Raw genomic sequence first — 25,757 nt, 5'->3', positions numbered from 1 at the left:
CACACGTACTCTGTAAAATGATATTTTTATACCATGTAGAATACAAGACAGCTGCCAAACGAAATTGTGTTTGGAATTTAGAAAAAGTAATAAAATGTTACGTAATACATACTTACAGGGAGTAATCTGGGAGAGGAATTGCATTAGGAAAAACGTAATCTTGATTCCATGATTAATTATTTTAACTTACTCTTTCATGAACATAACTGAGGAAGAAAAACATACTTGCATTAGTGACCCTGTCATCTGCTTCATCATAAATAAATCTTTGAGAAATAGAGGACTGCCAATTAGGACTGGGCGATATATATATTATAGAATATATATATATAGAATTGTACCGATTATCGAGCGGATGAATTCATAGTAATTCATGAATTCATATATATATATATATATATATATATATATATATATATATATATATATATATATATATATATATAATATTATATATAATAATTATTATGAATTCATCCGCTCGATAATCGGTACAATTCTCAAGAACAAGGAAGCCCTTAAAGCAAGCAAGTGTCTCAGTCAACAACAAAATCGAGAGGTTTCTTCTATTATGGATTAAAGAGAAGGAAATAGCCTGTGATATGTTCTTGTTTGAAAAAAGTTCTCGTTTAAACAAAAAAAGGCATTGTTTAAAAAAAGTTTGCGTTTGAAAAAAGATCTTGTTTAAGAAAAAACAAAAATTCTGCGGGTTCGTCTCTGCTCCCCTCCGCCTCCACCCGCCACCTCGTTTCTCGTTTTAAAAAGTTCTCGTTTAAAAAAAAAAGTCATTGTTTAAAAAAAGTTTGCATTTGAAAAAAGTTCTCGTTTAAGAAAAAAAAAAAATTCTGCGGGTTCTTCTCTGCTTCCCTCCGCCTCCACCCACCACCAGCTCAAGTCACGTCGCCCCAAAGGTAAATGTCATTTTTCCTTTGTATATTTATGTTATTTAACTGTACAGTAGATTATGTTACTAATTTTTAATATGTGTATAAAGTCGTGATGTTTTTACCTCAGGTTTTTGCACGCGTTGCACGCATTCACTAATTAACATAGGTTTGGATTGCCCGTCATATGGCGAATTTGAGTTACGAGCCTAGCCGCTGAACGGATTAAGGTCGTAACACGGGGGCCCACTGTATATATGATTGTATTTATAAATGTATGATTGTATATATTATTTATTTCCAGTGTGCAATGTTCACTAAAATAATCAATTAAACAACGGGAGACAGAGTGCTATCGAAGTATTGATTTAGAGTTTGAACTGCTATTTAACTCTGCAGTATTCTGTTGGTTGTATCCATCCATCCATTTTCTCTAAATATAATTTTGGGACTAAATATGCAGGCATGTTCAGTTTGTTAAAGAGAGGATGTTGCAGTTGCTAGACAATTGAAAAAATATATAAAGAAAATGTAAACGTTTCATATTACCACCATAATACCTGTGCTTTATAGTCCATTGCGGCTAATCTGTGGCAAAGGTTTTTTTTCTTTTTGCTCAATTTTTGCTGCCGCGGTTTATATATCGGTGCATTTTATAGTCCGGAAAAGACAGTGTGTACATATATTGTGGCAAGATGAAGAAACGCATGATGCTGTTCTAGTATACGTCTTTACTCTTCACTTGTCAACACGAAACTGGACAAACATTGTTCCAATCATCAAAAAAATAAAACACAAGGTTCAAAGCTTCACAATCTCTTTCAACTTGCCTACAGGGTGTGCGGCCAGTTCCTAATGCCTGCCACATAGCTCACACCCAGTTAGGCACTTAGAGCGAAAACTTCATTGGGGGTGTCACCAGCCTGCCGCCCCGAGTACGCAGTACCTTCCTGGGCGGAGCGGGTGAAACCTGGGGGCCTGGATTAGGAGCACGACACGCTGGGCTAACGTGCAGAGGTGAGGCTGAGGGCTTGGAGGACGACCACGGCGAGGGACCTTGGCTGGCAGGACCTCCTCTCCTGCCAAGACATGAGCCGGCTTGAGTCTATCCAAAGCTACACGCTCCCTACGGCCACCCAAATCCAGCACAAAATATTTAGCACCATGTTCTAGTACTCTAAACGGGCCATCATAAGGTGGCTGTAGCGGTGAGCGGTGGCCATCGTGTCGTACAAAAACAAAACAAGCAGACCTGAGCGCTGAGGGTATGAACACTTTAGGAAAAAATGGTGAACTGGCAAAGAAGTCCTGGGCCCTCTTAACGAAGAGGAAAAAGGACGCACGTCAGGACCTTCAGGGAGAAACTCGCCCGGAACCCTAACATGCTGCCCAAGCACCAGTTCTGCAGGCGCAGCGTGAAGATCCTCTTTTGGAGCCGAACGCAACCCGAGGAACACCCATGGCAGGCGGTCGACCCAACTACCATCTGAAAGGGTGGCCCACAATGCGGCTTTAAGTGACCGGAGAAAACGTTCGCACAAACCGTTGGCCTGAGGGTGGTAAGCAGTACTACGATGTACTTGCACACCCAAAGATTCAGCCAAAGACGTCCAGAGCTCAGACACAAATTGGGGTCCCCTATTTGAGGTGATATCAGAGGGCGTGCCAAAACGCGCAACCCAGGATGGCCGTGGTGGCTGTGGAGGACTCAGGCCACCGAGTGGTTCGATCAACCATTGTGAGCACGCCCTCAAGCAAGAAACGAAAATGTCACGTTGCAAGATATAGCACCAGCAACTCACAGTCAAAAACACTATACTTGCGCTCGTTATCCTGCAGCTTACGACTGAAAAATGCAAGGGGCTGCCAAACCTCTCCCACCAGCTGTTCCACCACTGCTCCCACCGCAACATGCGACGCGTCGGTAGTGAAGGCCACCTGCGCTGTGGAGATTGGGTGGGCAAGGAGGGCTGCGTATGCAAGGGTTTGCTTGGCCTGCTGAAAGGCCCGCACCTGCTGAGGAGACCATTCCAGAAGGTCTTTAGCCTTCTTTTTTCGCAAGGCGTCGTAAAGAGGCTGCAGGAAGTGGGTTGCATAGGGTAGGAAACGGTTATAAAAATTAACCATGGCTAGAAACTCCTGCAGCGCCTTGACTGAGGCAGGACGAGGAAAATCCACCACTGCCTGCACTTTGGAACGCAAGGGAACCGCGCCCTGTGCTGAAATCCGGTGGCCCAAGAAATCGATCACAGACAGACCAAATTGGCATTTTGCTGAGTTTACGATAAGACCATGTGAGTCGAGGCGCTTAAAAACTTGCGTCAAGTGCGACAGATGAACCTCGGGTGTGGGACTGGACACCAGATTGTCATCGAGATAGACAAACACAAAATCGAAGTCACGCAGCACAGAGTCCATCAACCTTTGAAAAGTCTGTGCTGCCCCCTTCAGACCAAACGGCATGCGCAGAAATTCGAAAAGTCTGAATGGGGTTATCACTGCTGTTTTGGGCACATCGTCCGGATGCACAGGAACCTGGTGATAACCACGAACCAGGTCCACTTTGGAAAAAATAGTGGTGCGAGCCAAACAAGAGGAAAAATCTTGAATGTGTGGGATGGGGTAACGGTTATGTGCGGAGACATTGTTAAGACGGCGGAAATGTGCAAAGGTGAGGCCCATGGGCTATTAGAACGCCGAACAATGCCTAAACGTTCCATTGAAGCGAACTCTTCTTTCGCAATTGCCAATTTGGCCGCGTAGAGGCGTCGTGCGCGGGCATAAACTGGCGGGCCCACTGTGGGTATAAAATGTTCCACGCCATGCCTAGTATCAACAATGGAGAAAGCAGGAGTCATTAGCGACGGGAAATCTGCTAACAATTGCTGATAAACGTCACCCACGTTTAAATAATTTGCGTGTCTTAATGGTCCAAGCCCCCCAGTCTCACAAGGGAAAGTATCAAAGGACACCGGGTCGATCAGGTTAGCAACATCAACCAGCAGTCCCTGTGCACATAGAAAGTCCGCACCGATAAGTGGGATTGTGATGGCAACTAGGACATCCCACTGGAAATTGCTTACATCGAAGCGCATTGTAACCAACCTGGAGCAAACGCTGTTGATGGGAGTACCGTTAGCCGCACAGAGCTGCGGTGCGCAACAAACTGCCGCGGTCTGCAACCAACTGCCACCTTGTCCTTGGCGGTGAGTGGAAGCACGCTGAGCTGCGACCCGCAGTCCACCAGGAAACGTCTCCCTGACAACGAGTCGGTGATGAAGAACAGCTCGCTTTCCTCGCCGGCGCCCACAGCCGCTACTGAGCGCCGGCGACAGAGTTTCCTGCAGGCCCGTCATAGGTGCAAGGGGGAACACATCGCCGAGCCTTGGCACCAAAACGCTGATGAAACTGACATAGAGCCTTCTTCGCCGCATCGATTGCCGCTCCAGCCACAACTGCCGGTTCCATATCCCCCGTCGCTTCCAGGGAAAGATTCATCGCCAAACTGCTTCCTCAGCTAAAGTCCGGTAATCCCCGGTAGCCAGACAAACAGAGTTAGCCAACATGGCTCACACAGGAGGTGGTAGTTGCCGGAGGAAAATGTGTGGGAAAAGGAAACCGCCCTCATCCGAGCCCAGCAGTGATAACATTTTGTCCATGAGGTCCACTGCTGTGCCATCACCTAATCCCGGCAGAGAAAGGAGCCTGTCTGCCCTCTCTGACACCGACAAACTGAACCGCTGAAGCAGAAACTGCTTAAGCGAGACGTACTTTCCATCTTGTGGAGGATCACGTCGGGGTCACCAATGTGGCATGAAACGCACGATGCTGTTCAAGTATACGTCTTTACTCTTCACTTGTCAACACAAAACTGGACAGAATGTCATTTATCTTTTGCATATACACGTTAATTAAATTAACTAGACAGTAGATTATGTTACTAGTTTCAGTTATTTGTGTAAATTCGTGATGCATTTAACTAGGATTTCATTACGCCTTGCCAGTCGATGTGAACGTTCAATTGACCTCGCTTTACTATATCAACGAAATCATCTGCTCACGCTTGACACGTTGATATGCTATTGCTCTTACAATGTCACAGTCACTGTTTCAGTCACGGTGTCAGTCACGGAAATGCCGATATGCTATTGGTTGAACGCCTTCATCTAGCTTGATGGCACAGCTGGTCGGGACGGAAGGAAGGAGAGAAAATCAGTCAAAAACGGAAGGAAGGAATGTTTAAAATTGCTAGTGGCGGTAAAGGAAGAAGGTTTTTGTGAAAATGCATCAAATACTGCATATGGTTTCTCAATAGAAAACTGTGTCCACACATGCTTGTTTTTCTGGTTGTACATAGGAGATACATACTCTAGAGGGGGGTTTTCTCCTCCACTTGACATGACTTTGTAATGGTTTGGAGAATGTGCAATGTAAATTGAACATATTGTCCTCTCATGAACGCGCAAAATGTATTTTTCCACCAACCAATGCGTGGACCATCTGCAGCTCAGACAAAAAGATGATCCAGCGCAACAGATATCAAAACATGTACCCATGGCGTGCGACCGGTTGATTTTTTTACCAGCACACTGTAAAATCACTGCATTTGTGGTTGAATCAATCCACAGTGATGCACATTACATGAGCAAATATAAGAAAACGCTCGTTTGAAACATGCGTGAACAGTTTGCGAGTTTCTTGTACTGAGTTTCCTTGGTAGAACAGATGACTGAAAAGTGCCGAAAATAGTGTTGCTGTTTTTTTACACTTGGATGCTAACTTTAGTGAAGAACTTTCTATAATTTTAGTTTGTCCCATCAAAAAGATGCACGTTGGGCATATTTGTAGAACGCTTTATAAATCGGCTCCAAAACATCAAATTGCTTGAGATCACTGCAATTTGAGCCGAAGATCAACACAATTTGAGAGTTTAAAGCGGCGTAATTTGCTACCATGGCTAGCAAAATTAGGTCTTGACAATCTCAGTAGCCAAGTGAAACACGCCTGTCAGTTCATAATACGGGCACGTGTGCCATCTGTTCTTATAAACCTATTTGTTCCATAACGTACATGGACGGAAGGCATATTGAACATTTAGTACAGCTACTGTCAATGCAATTAGTTCCTAGCGTAACTAGCTAGGTGGTTTCTAGCGCGCAAAGCCAACAACTCTTGTTGGGTGCTAAAATATAGTCCGGTGTATCCAAAGCCTTACCTGTTACGTGTTTAGTTGATCTACACTATTTGATTTGAAATCGTGCCTCTCATTTACTGTCCCATTTGCGAGTCTACTTGTCCACTATGAGACCACTTCCTGTGACCTGTGCCTTAGCTACGACGAAACATTAACGTAAATTGCGTAATCATACACAGTTACACAATAACTACACTAAACTAAGGCAATCAAGAATATCCGTAAAATTTTCACGCAGTCATTTAACACGCGACTGCATTACTAATAGCCTGCTTTTTTTTAAGATGTGGGTAGGTCAGGGGCGGATAACCATAGACATACACACACTCATTGTCTCATTCGCAAATTAGTACTTTGACCGCGCCGCCATATTGGATGTACAAAAGTGGGGCGGTCGGTAAAGACGTCATCTGCAGTTTGTAGACGAATTTCGTCTCCAGAAACAGTACTGTGCAATGAGGTAAGCAAACTAGTCTAGATAGAAACATGGAACCATGCACTCTGCATTTAATGCCACATTACATGTTGTTGCTGCTGGGGTTGTTTGTTTGTTTTTTTAAAATGAAGTGCCTATTTTCCGAATCTGCCACGTTTCAGGCTGAAGTAATGTCTGAAAAAAATGAATTTTTAACTATTTACTCCATCCAACCCCCCTAAAAAATAAATAAGTAAAAAAGACGAAGAAAGGGAAATAACGTTTTCTGTAAATGACCACAAAAACGAATCAATTAAATACAGTAGTCATTTCGTTTCTTTATGAGCAGCGGTTCCGCTATGGTGTTACACAAAGAGCTGTAAACCAACATAAAGAAAAGAGGAAGGCATAAATATTTCAGATCTAAAAAAAAAAAGTTTATTTTGTATAATGTCATGTGTAATCTGAGGTGGAAGTCAAGTCAAAATTTTCTTTACAATAATGTTTTACACCCCCTGTAGTCTAAGCACGGTATTGTAATTTGTATTGCATTTATGGAATCTAATGTTAGCAGAAAAATCCACCTGCTATTACCCATCTGAGGGAGTTGTCATTTTGCCACTAATGATGATAGAAAATGACACATCAGTGGCTCACATCAGTGTGCCATTATGGTGCCCTTGGTGACATTTTATTTGTTACACACCTCCATTAACGATTTATGCATGCCAATGAGAAGTTGAAGTTTTAACATCCCCTTTACTAGCATGTCACACAATTTAATATCCATCCATCCATTTTCAATAGCCGTTTATCCTTACTCGGGTAACTGGCTTGCTGGTGCCTATCCCAATTGTCTTCAAGCAGTAGGCAGGAGATACCCAAAACTGGTTGCTAGCCAATCGCACACAAAAATAAACAACCATTCACACTCCAAATATTCCTAAGGACAATTTCAAGTGTCCAATACACCTCCCATGCATGTTTTTGAAATGTGGAAAGAGACAGGAGTGTCTGGAGAAGACCCACATGAGCACGGGGAGACCATGCAAATGCCACACCCTCAGGAAGGCCAGGTCAAACTCGAATTGAACATGGGACCTCTGAACTGTGAGGCAGGCATGCACAAGTCTGCAATTGTTCCGCCCACAATTTAATACGTAGAATGTACTATTCTCTTAATTTCACAACCATTTCCCCATTGTCAAACAAATCATGCAAGTGACTTGCTGTTGACATATCTAACTGCACAACCTAAGGAGTAACAACTTCACCTCTCCTACAGTCCCTTGGCTTTTTTTCCTTCTCTGTTCTCAGTTTGTTTTTTTGTTTTTGTTTTTTACATTTTCAGACACTTCTCTGGGATCATACAGATAAATCTGCCCCACACCACCATCTCCAAAAAGGGTGAACAATATATCAATCAGAGGAGGAGTACAGTATTTTCTATGGTCATTTTAATGTTATTGTTTACTTCATCCATCCATTATCGAGAAGCGCACATCCTCACTAGAGTCACTGGCTTGCTGGTGCCTCAGTTGAGTTCGGGCAGTAGGCGGGGGTCACCCAGAACTGTTTGCCAACCAATTGCATGGCACACAGAGACAAACAACCATTCAGGCACCCAATCACAGCTAAGGACAATTTAGCATGTCCAATACACCTGCCATGCATGGTTTTTGAAGTGTGGGAGGAAGCTGGAGTGAACCCACGGAGGCTCGGGGAAAACCTGAAAACTCCACACAGGAAGGCCAGAGCAAGATGGTGTTTGAACTCAGGTCCCGCTGTGAGGTGGATGTGCTCTTCACTGCGCCACCGAGCTGCCCAATGTTAATCATTACATTCAGCATATTAATTCAGTACTGCTTTAAATTTTAACCTACACCATGTTACCTGCTCACAATTATTTGTGAAGTTACGGTAAACTCTAGCAGCACCTCAATTTGAAAGAGGTTCACTTGACCACAGAAAATTGTGTCTGATTTCTTTTCAATGATCACCTTTTTTTTCCTTTTGTCACGTTTTATTTTAATATTCCTGTAGTTTGACGGTTCATCAAGATGTTTCATTCCTTACAAGAGTCACCGGCAATGAGCTCCAATAATTACAGGCTTCAGATGGAAGACTCTACAAAATTAACACCAGAAAGTATTATCATATATGTTTCATTTGCAACCGGGACCTACGAGGCAGCTGGACTCCAGATAGATGGACAGCTCGTAAAGAGTCGAAAAAATGTTTATTAAACACAAAGTGCACGCACCGTGTGGGATGGCAAAAATAGCAAGTGCAAAGTACAACTGAAAGGCGATCTCAGGTAAAGTACAACTAAAATAGTCTATGCTATCATACACACCCTAGCAACCAGGGAACGGAGCCAACAGGACAACGGCTAAAAGTAACAACCAAAAATGCAGCTCTATGGAAAAACTTGGAAGGAAGGAGAAGTATCAATGTAAAATTGACTAGGCTGGCAAATAACAAATGCTCAGCAACTGGGAAGTCAGAATGGCACGATTGGAGGAGTAGAAAACATTTCGTCGCCGTTCTCCTGACCTGGATGCGCTGAAGAAGCCCCAGTTGGTCAATGGGAAGCAGGTCCGCGGCCAGTGGCTCCGCCCCCTCGTCAGGAATCTCTCTGCTCAAGACACAAGAGACAATTACCGTATAGAAGTCTGACTTTTTATTTCACAACACTAGATTCTTTCAATTCAATTCCAATATACTTTATTAATGCCTTGGAAGGGTTCCCTCAGGGAAATTTGGTTCCAGTACAACACAGCACCACAATAGTACAGGAAGAATAAAGTGCAAGTTCATCATAAAATAATAACAGTAATGAAAAAATAAATAATCTAAAATCCAATATGTGAAAATTACACTGACAGTGATACACACACCAGGCGGACAATGCACTTTCTGTCAAAGTCACAACGATAGCAGCAGAAAGTGCTGAGTGCTTAAATGCCAAAGTGCTACAGTGCAGCAGGTTCTCCTTCCTCTCTCGTTTCCTGGTCCTTCCCCCTCCCACCGAGTACACAGTCTGATGGCTCGTGGGACAAAGGCGTCTTTAAGTCTATTGATTCTGCAACAAGGGAGAACAAGCCTATTACTAAATGTACTTTCTTGCGCACTGATGACAATGTGCAGAGGATGACTGTCATTGTCTATAATAGCCAAGAGTTTTTTAATGGCTCTCCCCTCTACCACTGTCACCAGAGGGTCAAGGTTCATACCGACCACCCATTATTTAACAATTTAACAATAAATATAACAAAGACACCATACTTAACTGTCTACAAACAACATACACATATGTGTGTCTCTTATTTGAGTTTAAAGGCTTCAATGGCCTTGCCCCACCTTATCTAGCTGAGCTGCTGCACCCGTATTCCCCTAGCCGTTTTCTCAGGTCAGCTGACCAGCTGCTGCTGAAAGTGCATTAAACAAGACTAAGCTCAGAGGTGATTAAGTATTTGCCCTCACAGCTCCAAAACTGTGGAATGAATGTTAGACAGGTATTTATCTGTTTTAGAACTCTTCTTAAAATCCACCTTTTCTCCATGGCTTTCTATTTTTATTTGATTTTATCTTATTTTATTTATTTATTGTGTTTTTATTGTGTTACCTATTTATTGTGTTTTAATTTTCACGTACAGCATTTTGGAAACCATGTGTTTGGATTAGCGTGATTAACATACACAATTACTGTATACCAGGCTCAACCAATAAAATATCAATGTTAATAGATAGTACATCCTCATCCAAGTTTAACAAAAGAATGAAAGGCAAGTAACAACCTGAGTTGCTTCATTTCATTGTAAGCTCACTCACAGTATGACCGTCCGTTCGTCAGTCCATCCGTCCATCCATCAAATTTTAAGTAATCCACATAAAAAATACTGAAACATGCCGTTTCTGAGTAAATTTAATTTAGTACATTTCAAAAATACCAAATAAGTCTGTGTTCCTCCTACAATGTCATTTTTGTCTTAGTCCTCCCTTCCACGACCATATTAAAACAAACAAAATAACAATACTTAATTAAAATAATTCCATTAGTAAAAATTCAGGGCGGCACAGGAGCAGACTGGTCAGCACATCTGTCTCACAGTTCAGTGGTCCCAGGTTCAATTCCAGCTTGCTCAAGGCTTCCTTCTGGCCTTCCAAAAACATGCGTAGATGGTATAACGGGCACTCTACATTATCCTTAGGTGTGATTGTGAGTGTGAATGGTTCTTCGTCTTGTGCCTTGTTCCCAGCAATTAGCTGGCAACCAGTTTATTATGTTTCTCACCTACCGCCCAAAGACGGCTGGGTTCGACACCAGCACACCGGCAACCCTAGTGAGGATAAGCAGCTATAGAAAATGGATGGCTGGTTGGATTCTCATGTAACTGCTGGAATATTTGTTTTAATAAACATAATATTTCAATTATAACTTAAGGAATGTGAATCCCATAATGTACATGCAACACTGTTACCTTAGCACGGTAGAAGAAGACAGCAGTAAATCGCATGATGCATGGATGTAACCTCATCAAACGATTTTCTAAAAGATTCAATAAAGCAAAGGTTTGTTTTCACTTTTGTTTTTCACACTTTCATAACATTCTGTAGTTAACCTTGATTGAATGTCTCACTGTACCTCATTCAACATTGTCATTATTTTCTTTGTTTCTGATTTACATAAGTACATTAGTTGTCTTTTTGGTCAGTAGTAAGACGTAGCTATACATCAGCTGCGTCTCCTAAGAGAAAGCTAACTTTCATCTGGATGTGCAACCATGTTACCAGTAACCCAAATTACCGCTGTGATTTGCTTGACATGGTTGCACCAAGTAATAGATTGTGGAATAAAATTGTATTACTAATCTGTAAATTGAGCTAAAGCCTTTAATCACCCATTATTGATGACTATACTGATGTAAATCAGAAAAAACTTTTTTCAAGAATTTTCATGCCCAAGGGTTCTCTAATTTTGGAATGACTTTGTGTGGTTTACCTGTGTTTACAAAATGTTGTTTTATGCGGGTATATAAGGGTATTTTTTGTTTGTTTTGATGGGGAAATAAAACTTCTATTTTGTTCCCTTTCCATATGATTTTACTGAACTTACATTAAAGAAGAAGAAAGTATACACAATCGGGTCAGAATTTTATGGATTTTACAAAATGCAACCACATAATTTTTTTCATGTCGTGTTCTGTTGGATTTTGAGTGGTGGGTTTATTTTGAGCGTTTCTGTTCTTCCGCTTGCGTAGTTCCTGTTTCTGTTTTGATGTCATTCTGTGTTAGTTTTGATTAAGTTCACCTGTCTGAGTCTACCTGCCCCTCGTTTCCACCGGTCCGCTTGCCCTGCTCATTGTTTCCTCCCCACCTGTTGCGCGTCAATCATTAGTTTGTGTTTGTGTATTTAAGCTGGGAGTTTGTTACAGCCCATGTCGGATTGTTGTCTCATAGTCGAGTCTCACCCGTCGTCTGCCAGTCCCATCTAGTCCCGAGTCTTCCGCCCTTGCCTGCCCGTTAGTGTTTGTTTTCTGTTTTGCCTGTGCTTTTCGTTGGAGTTTTTTGCCATCCTGTTTTTACCTGCTTTTGTTCCCGCCAGCCCTTTGTGGCAATAAACATGGATCGTTTCACCCATTCCTTGTCCCAACGCTTTCCTGCATTTGGGTCCGCACTCGCTCTCAGCCCGCCGGCCAGCCCCGTTCCCTCAGTGTGAGACCTCTTGTCTTTTCTTCCATGTTTCTTCCGTTCGAGTCCGCGTCTGTCTCCGCTTCAAGCCCCTCCCTCGCGTCAGTTACTTCCGCGTTTCCCTCGTGTTCCTCCGACCTCTCTTAAGACACTATTCTGTCTCCGCACGTTTTTCACAATTCTGTCTTTCCTGATTTAGAGGATATTTCACCTTTCGTTCACTTGATAGAGCACCCTTCCTCTTCAATTGCACCTCACTACACGTTAGACTCAGATGTTTCCAATGAGGACTGCCCCCCCCATTTGTCATTTTCCATTCGAGATCCGGCCCTGATATTGGTTATCCATGTCCTCTTTCCGCTGTCACCTTTGATTTGGACTATGATATTCCGTTTTCTAACCCTTGCACAGCTGACTATGATTTCGATTCAGATTTTGATTATTCTTCGAGCCAGTCAATTTCCAGTCTTTCCACCAAAGACTCCGATTCGGAGCCCCACTATAAACCTATGTTAATTAGTGAATGCGTGCAACACGTGCAAAAACCTTAGGAAAAACATCACGACTTTATACACATATTAAAAATTAGTAACATAATCTACAGTACAGTTAAATTAAATAACATAAATATACAAAGGAAAAATGACATTTACCTTTGGGGCAACGTGACTTGAGCTGGTGGAGGCAGAGGGGAGCAGAGACGAACCCACAGATTTTTTTCTTTTTTTTTTTGAACGAGAACTTTTCTGAAACGAGAACATATCACCGGCGATTTCCTTCTCTTTAATCCATTGTTTTGTTGAAAGGATCGGTGCTGGTCGGCGCTCAGGAGACAAAGACAACACTCAACAAAAGACCAACATTCCCAAATGCTATTTAGCCCAAATAACTGGCATATTTATTTTGACCAAATGAAAGTTCTCAAATACAGTTGACATTGCGTGAAATCATCATATGAGCCTCTTACCTATGCCGAGAAGGTGGAGAGCCAACACCCAAGCAGAGCTCCGCTTGTCAACCGGCTGGCCGTTCGTACGCAACCCGCAGCAGACTCTACTTGTTTGTACTCTGCATCTCTCTTTTGTACTTTTTAGTTGCGTGCGCGAGGAAGGGCAGGTGGCCTACCCGTCCGCCCTGGCGCCGCAACACCTGTTTCCCGATTTGATATTGACACTTAAGTGTGTCCTTCAGGCTCTGAAAAACATCTTGCTCAATAATGTTCTCCTTTCATGAAAACATCTTGTACAATAATACCTGTCAACTTCCCACAACAATGTTCTTCTTTGTTATGGAAACAAGATAGTAAAACAGGTCAAATCGTCCTGACCAAAAACAAGTTAGTGAAAAACAGCTTATATAACCATGGTTGCACAATATATTTGGGTTTTCAACGGCTATGGGAAGCATCACTAATTACAATTCCTCTCATCCATAATAGAAGCCTCTCCATTTTGTTGTTGACCCAGGTCCGTCCACTGGCAAGGAAAGTTTTGCCTTTAGAAGATTATCGAGCAGTTACGGCCATACTCACGAGCAAGGTTAACTATGCTTGCGCCTCCGTATTTTTTTATTATCTCCTGCTTCATTTCTATTGTCATCGTCCTCTTACTTCTTCCTTTACCCCCACTAGCAATTTTAGAAGCCATGTCTAACAGATTGTCAGGTTCACCAAGCCAATTACTGTCAACCCGAGCGTTTGTCTAAAAGAAAGAGAGAAGGCAACGGTTATGCTCATGCATGAGGAGAACGAGACAGGACCACAAAGGCTGCAGTGCTGCCGCGCTCTGAGGTACTTCCTCGTTCCCCTTAGTTTTATTATTCAGAGGTTCCTAGGTTACATGTAGGTTGCGGCCCTAAAGGGTAGAGATGCATGGGGGAGCGATGTATGTGACCGGAACCCAAAATCATGTAATACATCTTGTGACAGCTAAGCGCACGCGTGTAGGTGTGCGGCTCAATGCAGTATGCAGCAACACGTTCCAGTAAGAAGGGTGCTCGGGTCCACCACATTTCTCCACCCGATTTCTTCTTTCTTGGGGAGCCTTCCAGGTGACCCCGGTCCAGGATGTTGTTCAATTGTTGTTTGACAGGCCCTGTCTGAGAAAGACTTCAACAACCACCAGCACACGGCCTCGAGCACTCTTGTCATGAGTGGAACATGTTGCTATCCTAATGATAAGGACAGGGTGTCAAATGTATAATCACATTGAATCAAAAACATTAATAAATCACTTCATCAATCAACAGGAACATCTGATCAACATAACGTCTAGCACATGGGTGATTAGTACATGTGCTCTACTTCCCTGAGTATTACTGATTGCTACATTAAGGACATAAATCGACATGGTACTATTTGATTGGCACATCTGATTAAAAACATTAAGTACACAATATATGTAAAGGATTCCTAAATTTCTCCAACACAGATAAAGTTTGCAAAGTCTTCACAACACACCGACCAGCTGTGCCATCAAGCTAGATGAAGGCGTTCGGCCAAAAGCATATCGGCATTTCTGTGATTGACGTGATGCCGGCCAATAGCATATCTGCATCTCCGTGACTGAGACCGTGACTGTGACCTTAATCGACCATTAGCATATCGCCATCTCCGTGACTGAGACCGTGACTGTGACCTTATAAGACCAATAGCATATCGTCGTTTCCGTGAAATGCGAGAATAGTTATTTTTGTTGATACAGCAAAGCGAAAAAAATAGTGCGACACACAGACCGGCATGTTGGATTGTTTGTAAGACGAAAGGTTTGTGCGTAAGAGGGGGACAAAAAAACGCCGCGGTCCACGTTCGTAAGATGAAAAATACGTAAAACATGGACTTTGTAAACCGGGGGCCCACTGTAATTAACAACACCTTAAAATCACATCTCGTGTATTGGAAGTCAATGAAGGTCAGCTAGAATTGGAGTAAAATGATTGCACTTTCTCGTCCTTGTCAATAGTCTCACTACTGCATTTTGTACAGACTGCAGGCTTTTGACGCAGGACATGGGAAGTCCTGAAAACAAAACATTACAATAGTCTAGGCGCAACGTAACAAAAGCATGAAATAATGTTTCAGCATTGCTAGGAAAAAAAATAGAGCGAATTTTAGCTATATTGCAAAGGTGAAAAAAATGCCGTTCTCGTCGTGTTATTAATATGTGTCCGAAAAGAGCGAGTTGAGTCTAATATCATGCCGAGGTATTTTGTAAAATACTTTGGGAAATAGTACAGTTATCCAAGGTCAATGTGGTATTCTTAATAAAGTGGTAATGATGAGCAGGGCCAATAATGAACATCTCTGTTTTACTAGGGTTAAGAAGCAGAAAATTGGAAGACATCCATTGTTCAATCTCGGCAAGGGAGGCCTCCAGTTTACTACACTTGGACGGATCTGCTATTTCTAAAGGCATGTACCGTTGGGTATCATCAGCATAGCAACGAAAACTAATAGCATATTTACGTATAATATCGCCAAGAGGAATCACGTAGATGTTGAACAGTAAGGGAGCAAGTACTGACCCCTGCGGGACACCACATGAGACGGAGAAAGATTCAGAGATTGCATTGCCATAATAGACACTATACATCCTTCCCAGGGTGTAAGATCTGAACCAAGAAAGTGCTGATCCCAAGATACCAACACATGATTAAAACATTCTAGAAGAATATGATGATCAATAGTGTCAAAATGCGGCACTAAGGTCAAGCAATAATAATACGGATGAGATGTTGGAATCCATAGCTAAGAGAAGATCATTCATCACTTTTACAAGGCAGTCTCAGTTAAGTGGTTGGCTCCAAAACCTGACTGAAGGAGTTCAAATCTGTTGTTATCTATCATGAAATCGCTAAGCTGTTGTGCTATAACTTTCTCTGTGAGCCCAGGACCGTGCCCCTCTGCGCCCGACCTCTGTAACACCCTCGAGTCAGAGCCCAGCTTCCCAACCAGCAGCCTGTCTGCCTCAGTGCTCCCAGCTAGTCACTCGCAGCTAGTCTCTCAGTACAGGCTTGGGTGCCTGCAGCCAGTCCTCAGGGGCTGGCGCCCAAGCCTGCAGCCGGTCCTCCGCGGCCGGCACCCAAACTCCACATCGGCCTTAAACGGTCATCCCCACTTCAGTCTCCTGAGCCACCAGCCTCGGCACCGCCATATTTTCCCGAGCAGCCGGTCAACGCGCCTTGGCAACCGACACCAGAGTCGCCAGTCTGCCACCCGTGGTCACCCCTGTCGCAGGTCAGTCTCTTGATCTCACTTCTGTGTTTGGCATTTCCCCAGTGTCCGCCTGACGGTGTCCAGCCGACGTCTCAGCCTGACAGCGTCCAGCTCATGCCTCTGCCTGACAGCGCTTCTGCCTCCGCCTGACGGCATCCGGACGGCGCCTCTGCTTGCCGGTCTCCAAGGGTATCTGTAACACAAGCCTACCTGGGGTGGCTTGTTGTTTGCCATAGAGCGCCCAGGTCACCCACCCATTCCTCCTGCATTTGGGTCCTCCACCACCTCCATCACGCCCGCCTACCTCCCTGCCTCGCCCGACCGTGACAATTAGATATCTTTTTTTTTTTCAGAAAAAAATCATTTTCACTTCTATGGAAAGTGAAGTCTTTTAAAAATAACTAGAAATGTGCAATTCCTGAAGAAATTGCGCGTGAAGACGCAAGCGCTGAAAAGTTACAAAGTTGAACGCTTTGAATAGGCCAAATTATGTAGAAGATACAAGGGAAAAACTGGTGGAAATTGTGCGGGTATTCGAATTGTCAAAACATAAATTAATAAGTGAAAGGAAGTGTATGGCAGAGGAAAGAACAATCTATGACATATAAAGTTGGAACGGATTCAAAAGGCCAAATATTATGGAAGATACAGGGGAAAAACTGAAAAAAGTGGAAATTGTGCAAGTAATTTTACGGCAAAAACATCAAAATGTGGGGAAAGGGAGTTTTTGGCATGGTATGGAGAATATTTAACGTATAAAGTTGGAAGGACTTGAATGGGCCAAATAATGTAGAAGATATAGGGGAAAAAAACAAAAAATGTCAAAATTGAGGATTTTCCGCTAGGCTTTTTGTGGATCTTTTCATGGTAAAAACTGGACATTTTTGGTGCAAGAGTGTTCTTGGCAATCTTACCAATTATGGGAAACACCTAAATTTGGAACAGCTAGTATAGATCGGATGCAAATGGAGAAATCGCAGAAGGAAATATAAAAAAAATCTGATTTTCTGCAGGTTTTAGGGGGATATTACCAGTGGTGAACCGTCAGGGCCAGCAAGGCCTTCTCTGCTAGCCAAACATAACCTGATATCATAACTATAATAAACCATAATAATTATAATTACTATAGTAAAAGACAATTTCATTTTACATGTATTTTTATTAAATATATGTATTTCATAAATAAAATGATTCTCTAATTCTCTTCTTTTTGTGTCATTTTACATTCATTTGGTCACGCTCCTTGCAGCGCTGTAGTTTTATGTTAGAATTTTTGGCCAATTAGAATTCAGCTAACTTGTGTCGCTACGCTGTGTGAAATATGCCTTCACCAAAAGCCAGGGCGTTCGCATTAACACAGCACGGGCAAGCACAGATGGATATGTCAGTGACCCTAATGCTTAATAGACAGCTGTAATAGTCAATCAAGCCACAAGTTTGTCATCGAGAGGCCTCACGTTGAACATGACGTGACTGGATGCTCACTGCATGAAGGTGGTGCTATATTGATACATCATGTTTAACGTTGGGAGTAGTTAAATAAAGTTATTGATAAAAAAAAAAAAAAAACATGTTGCTCAACCGTAAGCTAACGGCAACCATGTGGCATAGCATACGTCAAAGCCTGACCCTTGGACATTTAGCAGAAAATTCAAATTTACTCACTTTTTTTTTTTTTTTTAAACCCACAATGGCTGAAGAAGAACAAAATGGAAATTGGACCGACGTGACTTTCGACATTGTTGTCCATGTCAATACAAAAGGATGTATTATTGGAAATGAAACACAGACTCTACAACAGGGGTGGGCAACTCCAGGCCTCGGGGGCCGGTGTCCTGCATGTTTTCCAGTTTTCTCTCCCTAAAACACCTGATTTAAACCATTAGCTCATCAACAAGCTCTGCTGGAGCTTGAGAATAATCCTAATCATTTGATTCAGGTGTGTTTGAGAGAGAAAACAGGAAAACATGCAGGACACCGGCCCCCCAGGCCTGGAGTTGCCCACCCCTGCTCTACAAGCTCTACAAGCAAGTCATTGAAGTCTTTCTGAGGAAAGAAGAATTTATTTTATATTGAAAGAAGTGGGAGACACACGTTTTGGTGAGTCAACCATTTGATTTTTTTTTTCATTTTTTATATGTTGTGGCGAGGCGAAGAAACCACACGTTGCTGTGCTAGTGGAGATCTTTACTCTTCGCATGCCATCACAAAACTGATACAACAAAGTCCAAAACAGCAAAGACAAAGCCAACAGGTTCAAAGCATCAAAGGATCATAGCAACATGCCTACTGGGTGAGAGACATGGTCCTAGTGTCCGCCACACAGCTCCCCCCCGAACACCCAGAAAGGCATAACGGAAAACCCCACAGGGTATTCACCAGTCTGGCACCCTGAGTCTCAGTCCGGTCCTGGGCGGTGTATGTGACACCAGAGCCCCAGGTGCGACCGGAGTAAGGGTGAGACGCTCAGCGTGAAAACCATGAGGTAGCGTTGGCAAAGGGATGTTCTGAAGTTCCGCAGGAGCCGGAGTGGCAGTGCTGACCCGCATGCTGGCAGGCACAGTGGGCTTCCGAGGGACGGCCGGTCGCGGCTGCGTCCCAGTCTGTGCCTGGGCATGAACCTGCTGCGACACCAACACCAGCTGACCCGCTCCGATGTATACTCGGACCATACCTGCGGGCATGGTGAATCGGAGGGGCGGCTGAATGATGGTGGCTGGAGGCCTACTGCTGAGGCCGGACGGACATCGGTAGTAGATGAGGCCGCCCGGCTGGAAGATCTCGGCCGACGGCCAGGGACTCTGAAATTGGACTGCACAGCCGTTCTCACCAGCACCCGTACCAGCCTGTTGCTGGCTGGCTCGATCCCTGGTGCGCCAAGGGACTGGGCGACGGGTGAGAGGACCCTTGTCGGGTTGCTGGCTGGCTGACGTGGTACCAGCTTGCTGCATTACCTGACGTATAGTAGGCTGGTGGAGGGATGCCACGAAGTGGGACGTCTGCGGTGATTCCTCGCTGAAACATTTTGACGTCCGGGGTCACCCATGTGGCGAAACTACATCTCCAACAGCCTGACGAAACTTTCTAACGTCTGGGATAATAATATGGGAAGATGACCTATCGGGGGTCACCCATTCTAACGTCCGGGGTCACCAATGTGGCGAGGTGAAGAAACCACACGTTGCTGTGCTAGTGGAGATCTTTACTCTTCGCATGCCATCACAAAACTGATACAACAAAGTCCAAAACAGCAAAGACAACGCCAACAGGTTCAAAGCATCAAAGGATCATAGCAACATGCCTACTGGGTGAGAGACATGGTCCTAGTGTCAGCCACAATGTTTTCATAATTTTATTATGTTCGCATACAATAAGTGGTAAAGAAATAAAATTATGCACTTATATTAAAGTGCAATTTGTAATTTAGCGTACAAATCTTGTTAAAGCTTGCCTGCTTTTGGTGTCACATTCTGTCTGGGTTTTTCTGTTGTGGCTTTATTTTGTGGAGTTTGACTTATTTTGCTTTTGGGTTTGTGTTGTTTTTCTCTGGCGTCTGTCGTTTGTGTAATTGGTGTCACCTGTCATGGGCATGTTCCTGCTTTAGTGTAGCTCTAGTGTTTCGTGTTTCGCCCAGCTTCTGCAAGTAATAAATTGTTTTATTGAGCTCATCCCATATCCTGCCTCCCTTCATGCCACACCAACGTTACACTTGGCGAACTTCATAAAACTTTGTGGACAAATAATTTAAAATTATTATTAATTGTTTTAAATTCTAGCACTATCTCGTATAATGACACGTTTCAATTGCTGATGCGGGTTTATCGATGTTTAAATGCTCCGGAAAATAGCCTGTGTAGCCCAGTAATGCGTACGTATGCTTCTGAGGGGACTGTAGCGCTAAGTGTGAAACATGGACCGCCACTGGGTATTACATACACAAAAGTGATGAATTAAGGGTAAATGACACTCTGAGGTCATAGTCAGGTTCAAGATGAACAGTTAAACGCTGAATTGGACAAAAATCTGCAGTCATTAAAGCGAAAAAAATAAAAAAATTCTTTGAATTTTGTAAAATATCAAAAATTGTACAAAAGAAAAAAAACTCCATTGGAAATGTCTTTCCAATTTATTTAATTGTTAAAAGGGTGAAAAATATGGAATTATGGGAAAATATTGGAAACGATGAATTACTGTAATGAAAGGAATGATCCTTAAAACGAGATGAATGAGCTAAAAATTGAAAATACGAAATGTGAAAGCTGTAAATATGAAATGTAAAATCAATGGGATTTTTGGAGTTGAAAACAGGGAATTGGGAATTGTGGGATAACAATCAATAAATGGAATGAGATTAATGGAAGAACACTTCACAAATAAGTGGAATAATATGAACTGGAACGGTTTGAATCCTATGAACTGGGAATGAGTTGAAACGCGTCAAAAAACGGGCGGAATAAAATAAGAGGAATAACATGTGGGAAGGCTCGCCTTCACACAATAAGCAGACTGCCGAGCCACTGCTTGACGCCTTCGTGTTGACTGGGAAAAATGAGTCTTTCCTGCTCATCATTATTCAGAGCTCGTCGTCCTCTGCTTAGGTTGCACTTTGGTTGATCAGCGAGGAGCTCGCGTAGCCCCCTGAGCATGGATGGGCATTGTCAGCTCTCGCTTTTTATTTCTCATATTATTTCCGATTGGTCGTCGCCTTAATTGTGTTTGGACATTTTGCCTTCCGTTTTCTCACCAGTGGCGGCAACAGTGGACACCTGTCGCGTTACAGGTAACTCTTAAGTTGATTCATCAGCGACACATGTAGGGGTTCACATTAGCTCACCCGTTGATTTAAAGTAATGTTTATGGTTGCGGAGAATGTGACCTTGTCCTTGCATCTTGTTGCTGTGTCTTCAGTCTAGCTTTTTTCTTTTTTAAAAAAAAGCACCTCCGCTGCTTCAAAGATGAGAGGACGATGGCGCTCTGATTTCGTGATCATGCTATTATATATGATCGCTTTGCACATACGGTAAGTTTTGCGTGGTCGTTTCTTGTTGTTGTTTTTTGTTTTGTTTGTTTTTGTTTTTTTGTCATTATATTGTTAAGGGGAAAGCTGGGAACGATTTTTGGTTTCGTAACAAAACCAAGAACTGATCTTTACGGTGTTCGTGATGATGCGTAGCTCAAAATAGGTCATGCCAAAAGGTAGCCTACTAGTTTTGACACCCAACACTTATATTGTTTGTGAACTTGGAAAATGTTCCAAATGAAATCGTACGCAAGACTGAAATGTAATTTAATTAAATTTAATTAATTTAATTTAATTAAAAGCACAGCTTTCTTCCCGGTAATACAAGTTTATTTTACAAAATATCCATAACTAAACGGTTCAGATACATAATAAAAAATAAAGTCACAACTGTAATCTAGAAAACTGAAAAAAGAAATTGAATGAAAGACTAAGAAACTGAATTAAGACAACTTAATAGGCAAATTATGGCATAATGTAAATGCTGAAAATGTTTCCCCTACATTGTTTGACTGACCGAATTTACACTTTTATCAAGTAAAACCTGTTTTTCCTTTTAAAACATATCCTTCCATAGAAATATAACAATAATGAAAGTCTATGTTTTAGTCTTACTGCACCTCCTCTAGTATATAACAGTATAAAAGATATAAAAGTAGTGAAAGCCCACAGTTAGGTTTTATTGTGGTATTGTTGCCACAATATGATATTTATTGCAGTATTGCATTAAAGTTCATAATATTAAGAGTATACCTCATTGATTTGTTGAAAATATCAATACAGGTTCTGGTATTTCAGGTTCTGGTCTGTGTATTTTTTCATTGCTTTTTGTCAAAAAGACATAATCCAATTTATTTTTGATTGTGTCACGGTGGGGCATGGCGGTTTGAGGAGGTGAGGGATGTGGGAAAGGCGGAACCAATAAAAATGCAGGACTGACTGGGGTAAGACTCGAGTAGAGGTGATTTAATAACAAAGGCAGGGTTGAAAGAATCGAAAAATACAAAGAACAAACCAAAAACGTCAAACTGAAGCTGACTGGGGGCGACAAGGAACGGGAGGCATATTCTTCATCTGTAAAACCAATACAAACAATATAAATTGTGCCGTGCCACATAATTAACCTGAAGTTTTAGTGATTTGAATTTTACTTTGCTTCTTGTAACTTCCTGTGTTATTCTTCTGATGCTGTTCTTCGCTTGAAGAATACCTCTTTGTTGTCACGCTGGGGCATGCCGGTTTGAGGAGGTGCGGGATGCGGGAAAGGCGGAACCAATAAAATGCAGGGCAGACTGGGGTAGGTGGGGGCAACAAGGAACGGGAGGCAGCACAGGAATGACAGGTACAAAGGAGCGTGAGAAAAGACAGCGGGGGAATGACGTACAATGACCCGACAAGGGACGTGGCAAAACACTGGGGCTTAAATACTAACAGAACTAATTAAGACGCAAGACACCTGGGAACAACAAGGGGCGGGGAAACTGACTGGAGGAAACACACGGGCGACAGGTGAGGGTAATTATAGTGATGACACGCGGGGGAAACACAGAGAACCTATAACTGAAACTACACAACCCAAAACCCACAACAAAAAACAGATCATGACATTTGCCTATCACAGTCCTAATGTGCCCCGACCCACACTAATTTCTATACTTATTTTACTACTAATTTGGGGTCATCAGATTTCATATTCTATTACAATGTTTCTAATATGACAAAAATGTTAATAATAGGTCCAAAGCTGATTCCAATGCAACACGCAAAGACATAACAACGTTCACGAAGATCCTAGACAGTCTTCTAGATGGATATGACAACAGGCTGAGACCTGGCTTGGGCGGTAAGATTCCATGTTTTGTACTAAATTTGTATGAAGAGTTTAATGTAAAGTTGTTAATGACAATGGTATGTGCGTAATCAGGAAAACTTTATGCAGCATCGAGGCTTTGAGCTCGCACTATTTCTCTCTGTCACTCTCCTCCTCTCTGTCTTTATCTCATTCTCTTCCCCCAATTAAACAAGTAATATGACTCTATTAAAAATATTGTTAATATTATTAATACAGTTATTAATGTTTAATGCATCAATAGCCTTTTTCTGTCTGACTTTGAAATATCTGAAGGCATTTAATCGTACCATACATCCCATCCTCATGTTTGCAGCTTACTGAGACTTATTAAGCCTTATCATACAATGACAGCGTAATTGTCAAACGGTTTCTTTGTGACTTTAATCACCAATTGACTATGAGTCTTATATCAGCCATACAATGACTTTGTATACAATGACTTTGAATGGATAAAGGAGTCAAGAAGCCGTGTCAAGCTAATCAGAATGCAACCAGTGCTGCAGGTTAAACACTTCAAAATAAATGCTGTATTAGTTCAGTGGTTCTCAACCTTTTGTCAGTGATGTACCCCCTGTGAAATATGTTTCCACCCAAGGACCCCTGAACCAGTGAAAAGATTTTTCAGTAAAAAAAAAAAAAAAGACTTAAACATGCCATCAGTGTCTGATTTATTACACTTAAGAACCTTTTTAACTTCATTTGTACTCATCCACAAAATAAATAAATAAATAATAATAATAATAAGCAACCTAAAGAGTCCTCTTTTGGAGCATAGATTTAAAAAAAGAAATAATTCTAAATATAATGGAAATATTTTCCACAGAAAAATATTAAACATCATCTTTTGGGATGATAGTAGAACTTTTTTTGACGAAAATAAATAATTAACTTCACAGGTAACGAGAGGTGGCACGTGACATGTTTAGTCGAACCAATCTAGTTTGAGGGGAATAGTCTACTGAACATAATACTTGTTTTATGAATTTGTTTTGTTGAAACATCTAATCAATTCAATAATTATTTTGAGATGACCTTTGCAGTTTTGTTCGTTTGTTTTATTTAAAACCTCAAGTACCCCCTTGACTTCCTTCAAGTACCCCGAGAGGTACTGGTATCTCCATTTGAGAACCACTGTATTAGTTTATATGTTCATTTTGAAGTTGGCCAACATAGCACAATGATGCCGTGTTAGGCTTTATTGTAGCGCCTTACTTGGCATTCCGTGCATATCATCACATATTTACGAATGTAAAATTGAAAAATATCCTCACTTACCTTTTTAATGTACCACATTTTCCGCACTATACGGCGCACCGGGTTATAAGGCGCACCCTCAATTAATGACATATTTTAAAACGTTTTCAATCACAATATAGTAATACTCAAAGTAATAACAATAATAACTCAAAAAATAACTCTAAACTCTCAAGAGCATAATAACTCAATGTCAATATGACCAACCTTGTTCAACTGTAAACACACAAAAGAAAACCCTGATGTCAGATCAAAAAGATAGACACTTAGCTTTAATACCGTTAGCACATTTTGATAGTGCAAATTACAGCTAAAACATTCCCAATGTGATCCATGTGTCATGCTCTCTGCAGCCAAGACAAACATTGCAAATCAGAATCTGGTCTCAATAGCCTTACCTGAGTCAATAAGGGTTAAGTAAATAAAAATGAAGAGCCAGGTAACATACAAAACCATATTTAACAATATGCTTCCACAGTGCTAGGTGAAAAAGATTCACCTCACACTAGTTGCCTTTTTATTGAACTGCTATATATTTTATTTTCAAATCAGTATTTTTTTTTTTGTTTCTCTATAGATCGTGTAACAGAAGTCAAGACTGATATCTATGTGACCAGCTTTGGCCCAGTGTCAGACACGGACATGGTATGTCTAACAATTCTCCCGCCATTGCCATGCTCAACCAGAATTAAATAATGCTACAGACTTTATATGAGAGCAAGCAAAACAGTCAAAGGGCGTCCAAATCCTTAGCCCCTTTCACACCAAACAGTCCAGGAGCTGAGTTCCTGGTCGTGGGGTTTCCGGGTCCGATCAGCGGCCCCATCAGCGGCCCACAAGCTTGCGTTCATATCGAGGGACAGCAGATGGGGTAGCTTATTGAAATTGGACCGATGACGTGAGGCGGGGGGTTTTGCACTTCCCCCTCCTGTCATTAAAAAGATGAATGACAAGCAAGATGATGAACTAAAGAAGCTGCCACAAACTGCATGAGAATAGAGCCCAATTAGCTATTTCTTTATTTGAAGCTCCAATGGCTCCGTACTAATAAATTCTTATACGTTATGAGAAGGATGAAGGTTCTCGGATTCTCAAAGGGTAAAACCGTGAGTCCTAATTCTGATGTCTTCCTATTAAATAGCACATCACGACAGGAACAACGCGTAGTCAGGTCTCCTTTATTTTTTTTTCCCCTTTTCTCATCACTCTAGCTCTACCACACCACTCCCTC

The 25,757-nt window shown here is 42.1% G+C and overlaps 3 protein-coding genes and 1 long non-coding RNA gene across 10 annotated transcripts in view; 2 read left to right on the top strand and 2 right to left on the bottom strand.

Annotated features, from left to right (window-relative positions):
- dicer1 (dicer 1, ribonuclease type III) overlaps positions 1 to 13,428 on the bottom strand; it is a 146,899-nt gene extending 133,471 nt beyond the window's left edge. The window contains exons 1-5 of one of the 3 annotated variants that reach the window (XM_088433078.1): positions 13,155 to 13,428; positions 12,841 to 12,933; positions 9,050 to 11,045; positions 117 to 206; positions 1 to 10 (exon numbers count right to left, since the gene is read on the bottom strand). The exon at positions 1 to 10 is cut by the window's left edge and continues 183 nt beyond it. The gene's annotated coding sequence lies outside the window, so the exon portion shown is untranslated. Of the gene's footprint in view, positions 11 to 116; positions 207 to 6,099; positions 6,577 to 9,049; positions 11,046 to 12,840; positions 12,934 to 13,154 lie in introns of those variants that run through there. The other 2 variants (XM_088433077.1, XM_088433079.1) reach the window with 2 other exon arrangements.
- On the top strand, positions 6,308 to 17,599 carry LOC148413267 (uncharacterized). The gene is made up of 3 exons (XR_015867775.1): positions 6,308 to 6,538; positions 15,501 to 15,596; positions 16,464 to 17,599. It is a non-coding gene; the product is annotated as an uncharacterized LOC148413267 (long non-coding RNA).
- A 973-nt stretch (positions 17,600 to 18,572) lies between these two features.
- LOC148413266 (uncharacterized) lies at positions 18,573 to 19,645 on the bottom strand. Of its 2 annotated transcripts, none has more exons than XM_088433515.1 (2): positions 19,355 to 19,645; positions 18,573 to 19,284 (listed from the first exon to the last, which is right to left on the bottom strand). In XM_088433515.1, the coding sequence occupies exons 1-2, from the start codon at positions 19,422 to 19,424 to the stop codon at positions 18,776 to 18,778; spliced, it is 579 nt and encodes a 192-aa protein (XP_088289641.1). In that variant the 5' UTR covers positions 19,425 to 19,645; the 3' UTR covers positions 18,573 to 18,775. The 2 variants fall into 2 exon arrangements, with proteins under 2 accessions (XP_088289641.1, XP_088289640.1); XM_088433514.1 differs by having other exon boundaries at positions 18,573 to 19,268.
- Positions 19,646 to 20,948: 1,303 nt separating this feature from the next.
- The window catches only part of gabra2a (gamma-aminobutyric acid type A receptor subunit alpha2a), an 80,062-nt gene continuing 75,253 nt past the window's right edge, over positions 20,949 to 25,757 (top strand). For 2 of the 4 annotated variants that reach the window (XM_088432915.1, XM_088432912.1), the window contains exons 1-4: positions 20,949 to 21,180; positions 21,337 to 21,420; positions 23,157 to 23,263; positions 25,104 to 25,171. In XM_088432915.1, the coding sequence (XP_088289041.1) occupies positions 21,356 to 21,420; positions 23,157 to 23,263; positions 25,104 to 25,171 (240 nt within the window). In that variant the 5' untranslated portion in view covers positions 20,949 to 21,180; positions 21,337 to 21,355. Of the gene's footprint in view, positions 21,181 to 21,209; positions 21,421 to 23,156; positions 23,264 to 25,103; positions 25,172 to 25,757 lie in introns of those variants that run through there. The other 2 variants (XM_088432913.1, XM_088432914.1) reach the window with 2 other exon arrangements.

This window comes from Hippichthys cyanospilos, chromosome 14 (genome assembly GCF_059441005.1).
Source record: "Hippichthys cyanospilos isolate Australia breed blue-spotted pipefish chromosome 14, RoL_Hcya_1.0, whole genome shotgun sequence".
NCBI classification, from domain to species: Eukaryota; Metazoa; Chordata; class Actinopteri; order Syngnathiformes; family Syngnathidae; genus Hippichthys; species Hippichthys cyanospilos.
Note: the sequence above shows the minus strand (reverse complement) of the source record. Positions and strands in the feature narration are given on the sequence as shown.

Coding starts and splice junctions, on each gene's coding strand:
- LOC148413266 (XM_088433514.1), bottom strand. CDS start 19,446: ATGGGTGACCCCGGACGTCAAAATGTTTCAGCGAGGAATCACCGCAGA. Junction 19,269..19,354: donor ACCAGCCTACTATACGTCAG/GTAATGCAGCAA, acceptor TTGGCGCACCAG/GGATCGAGCCAGCCAGCAAC.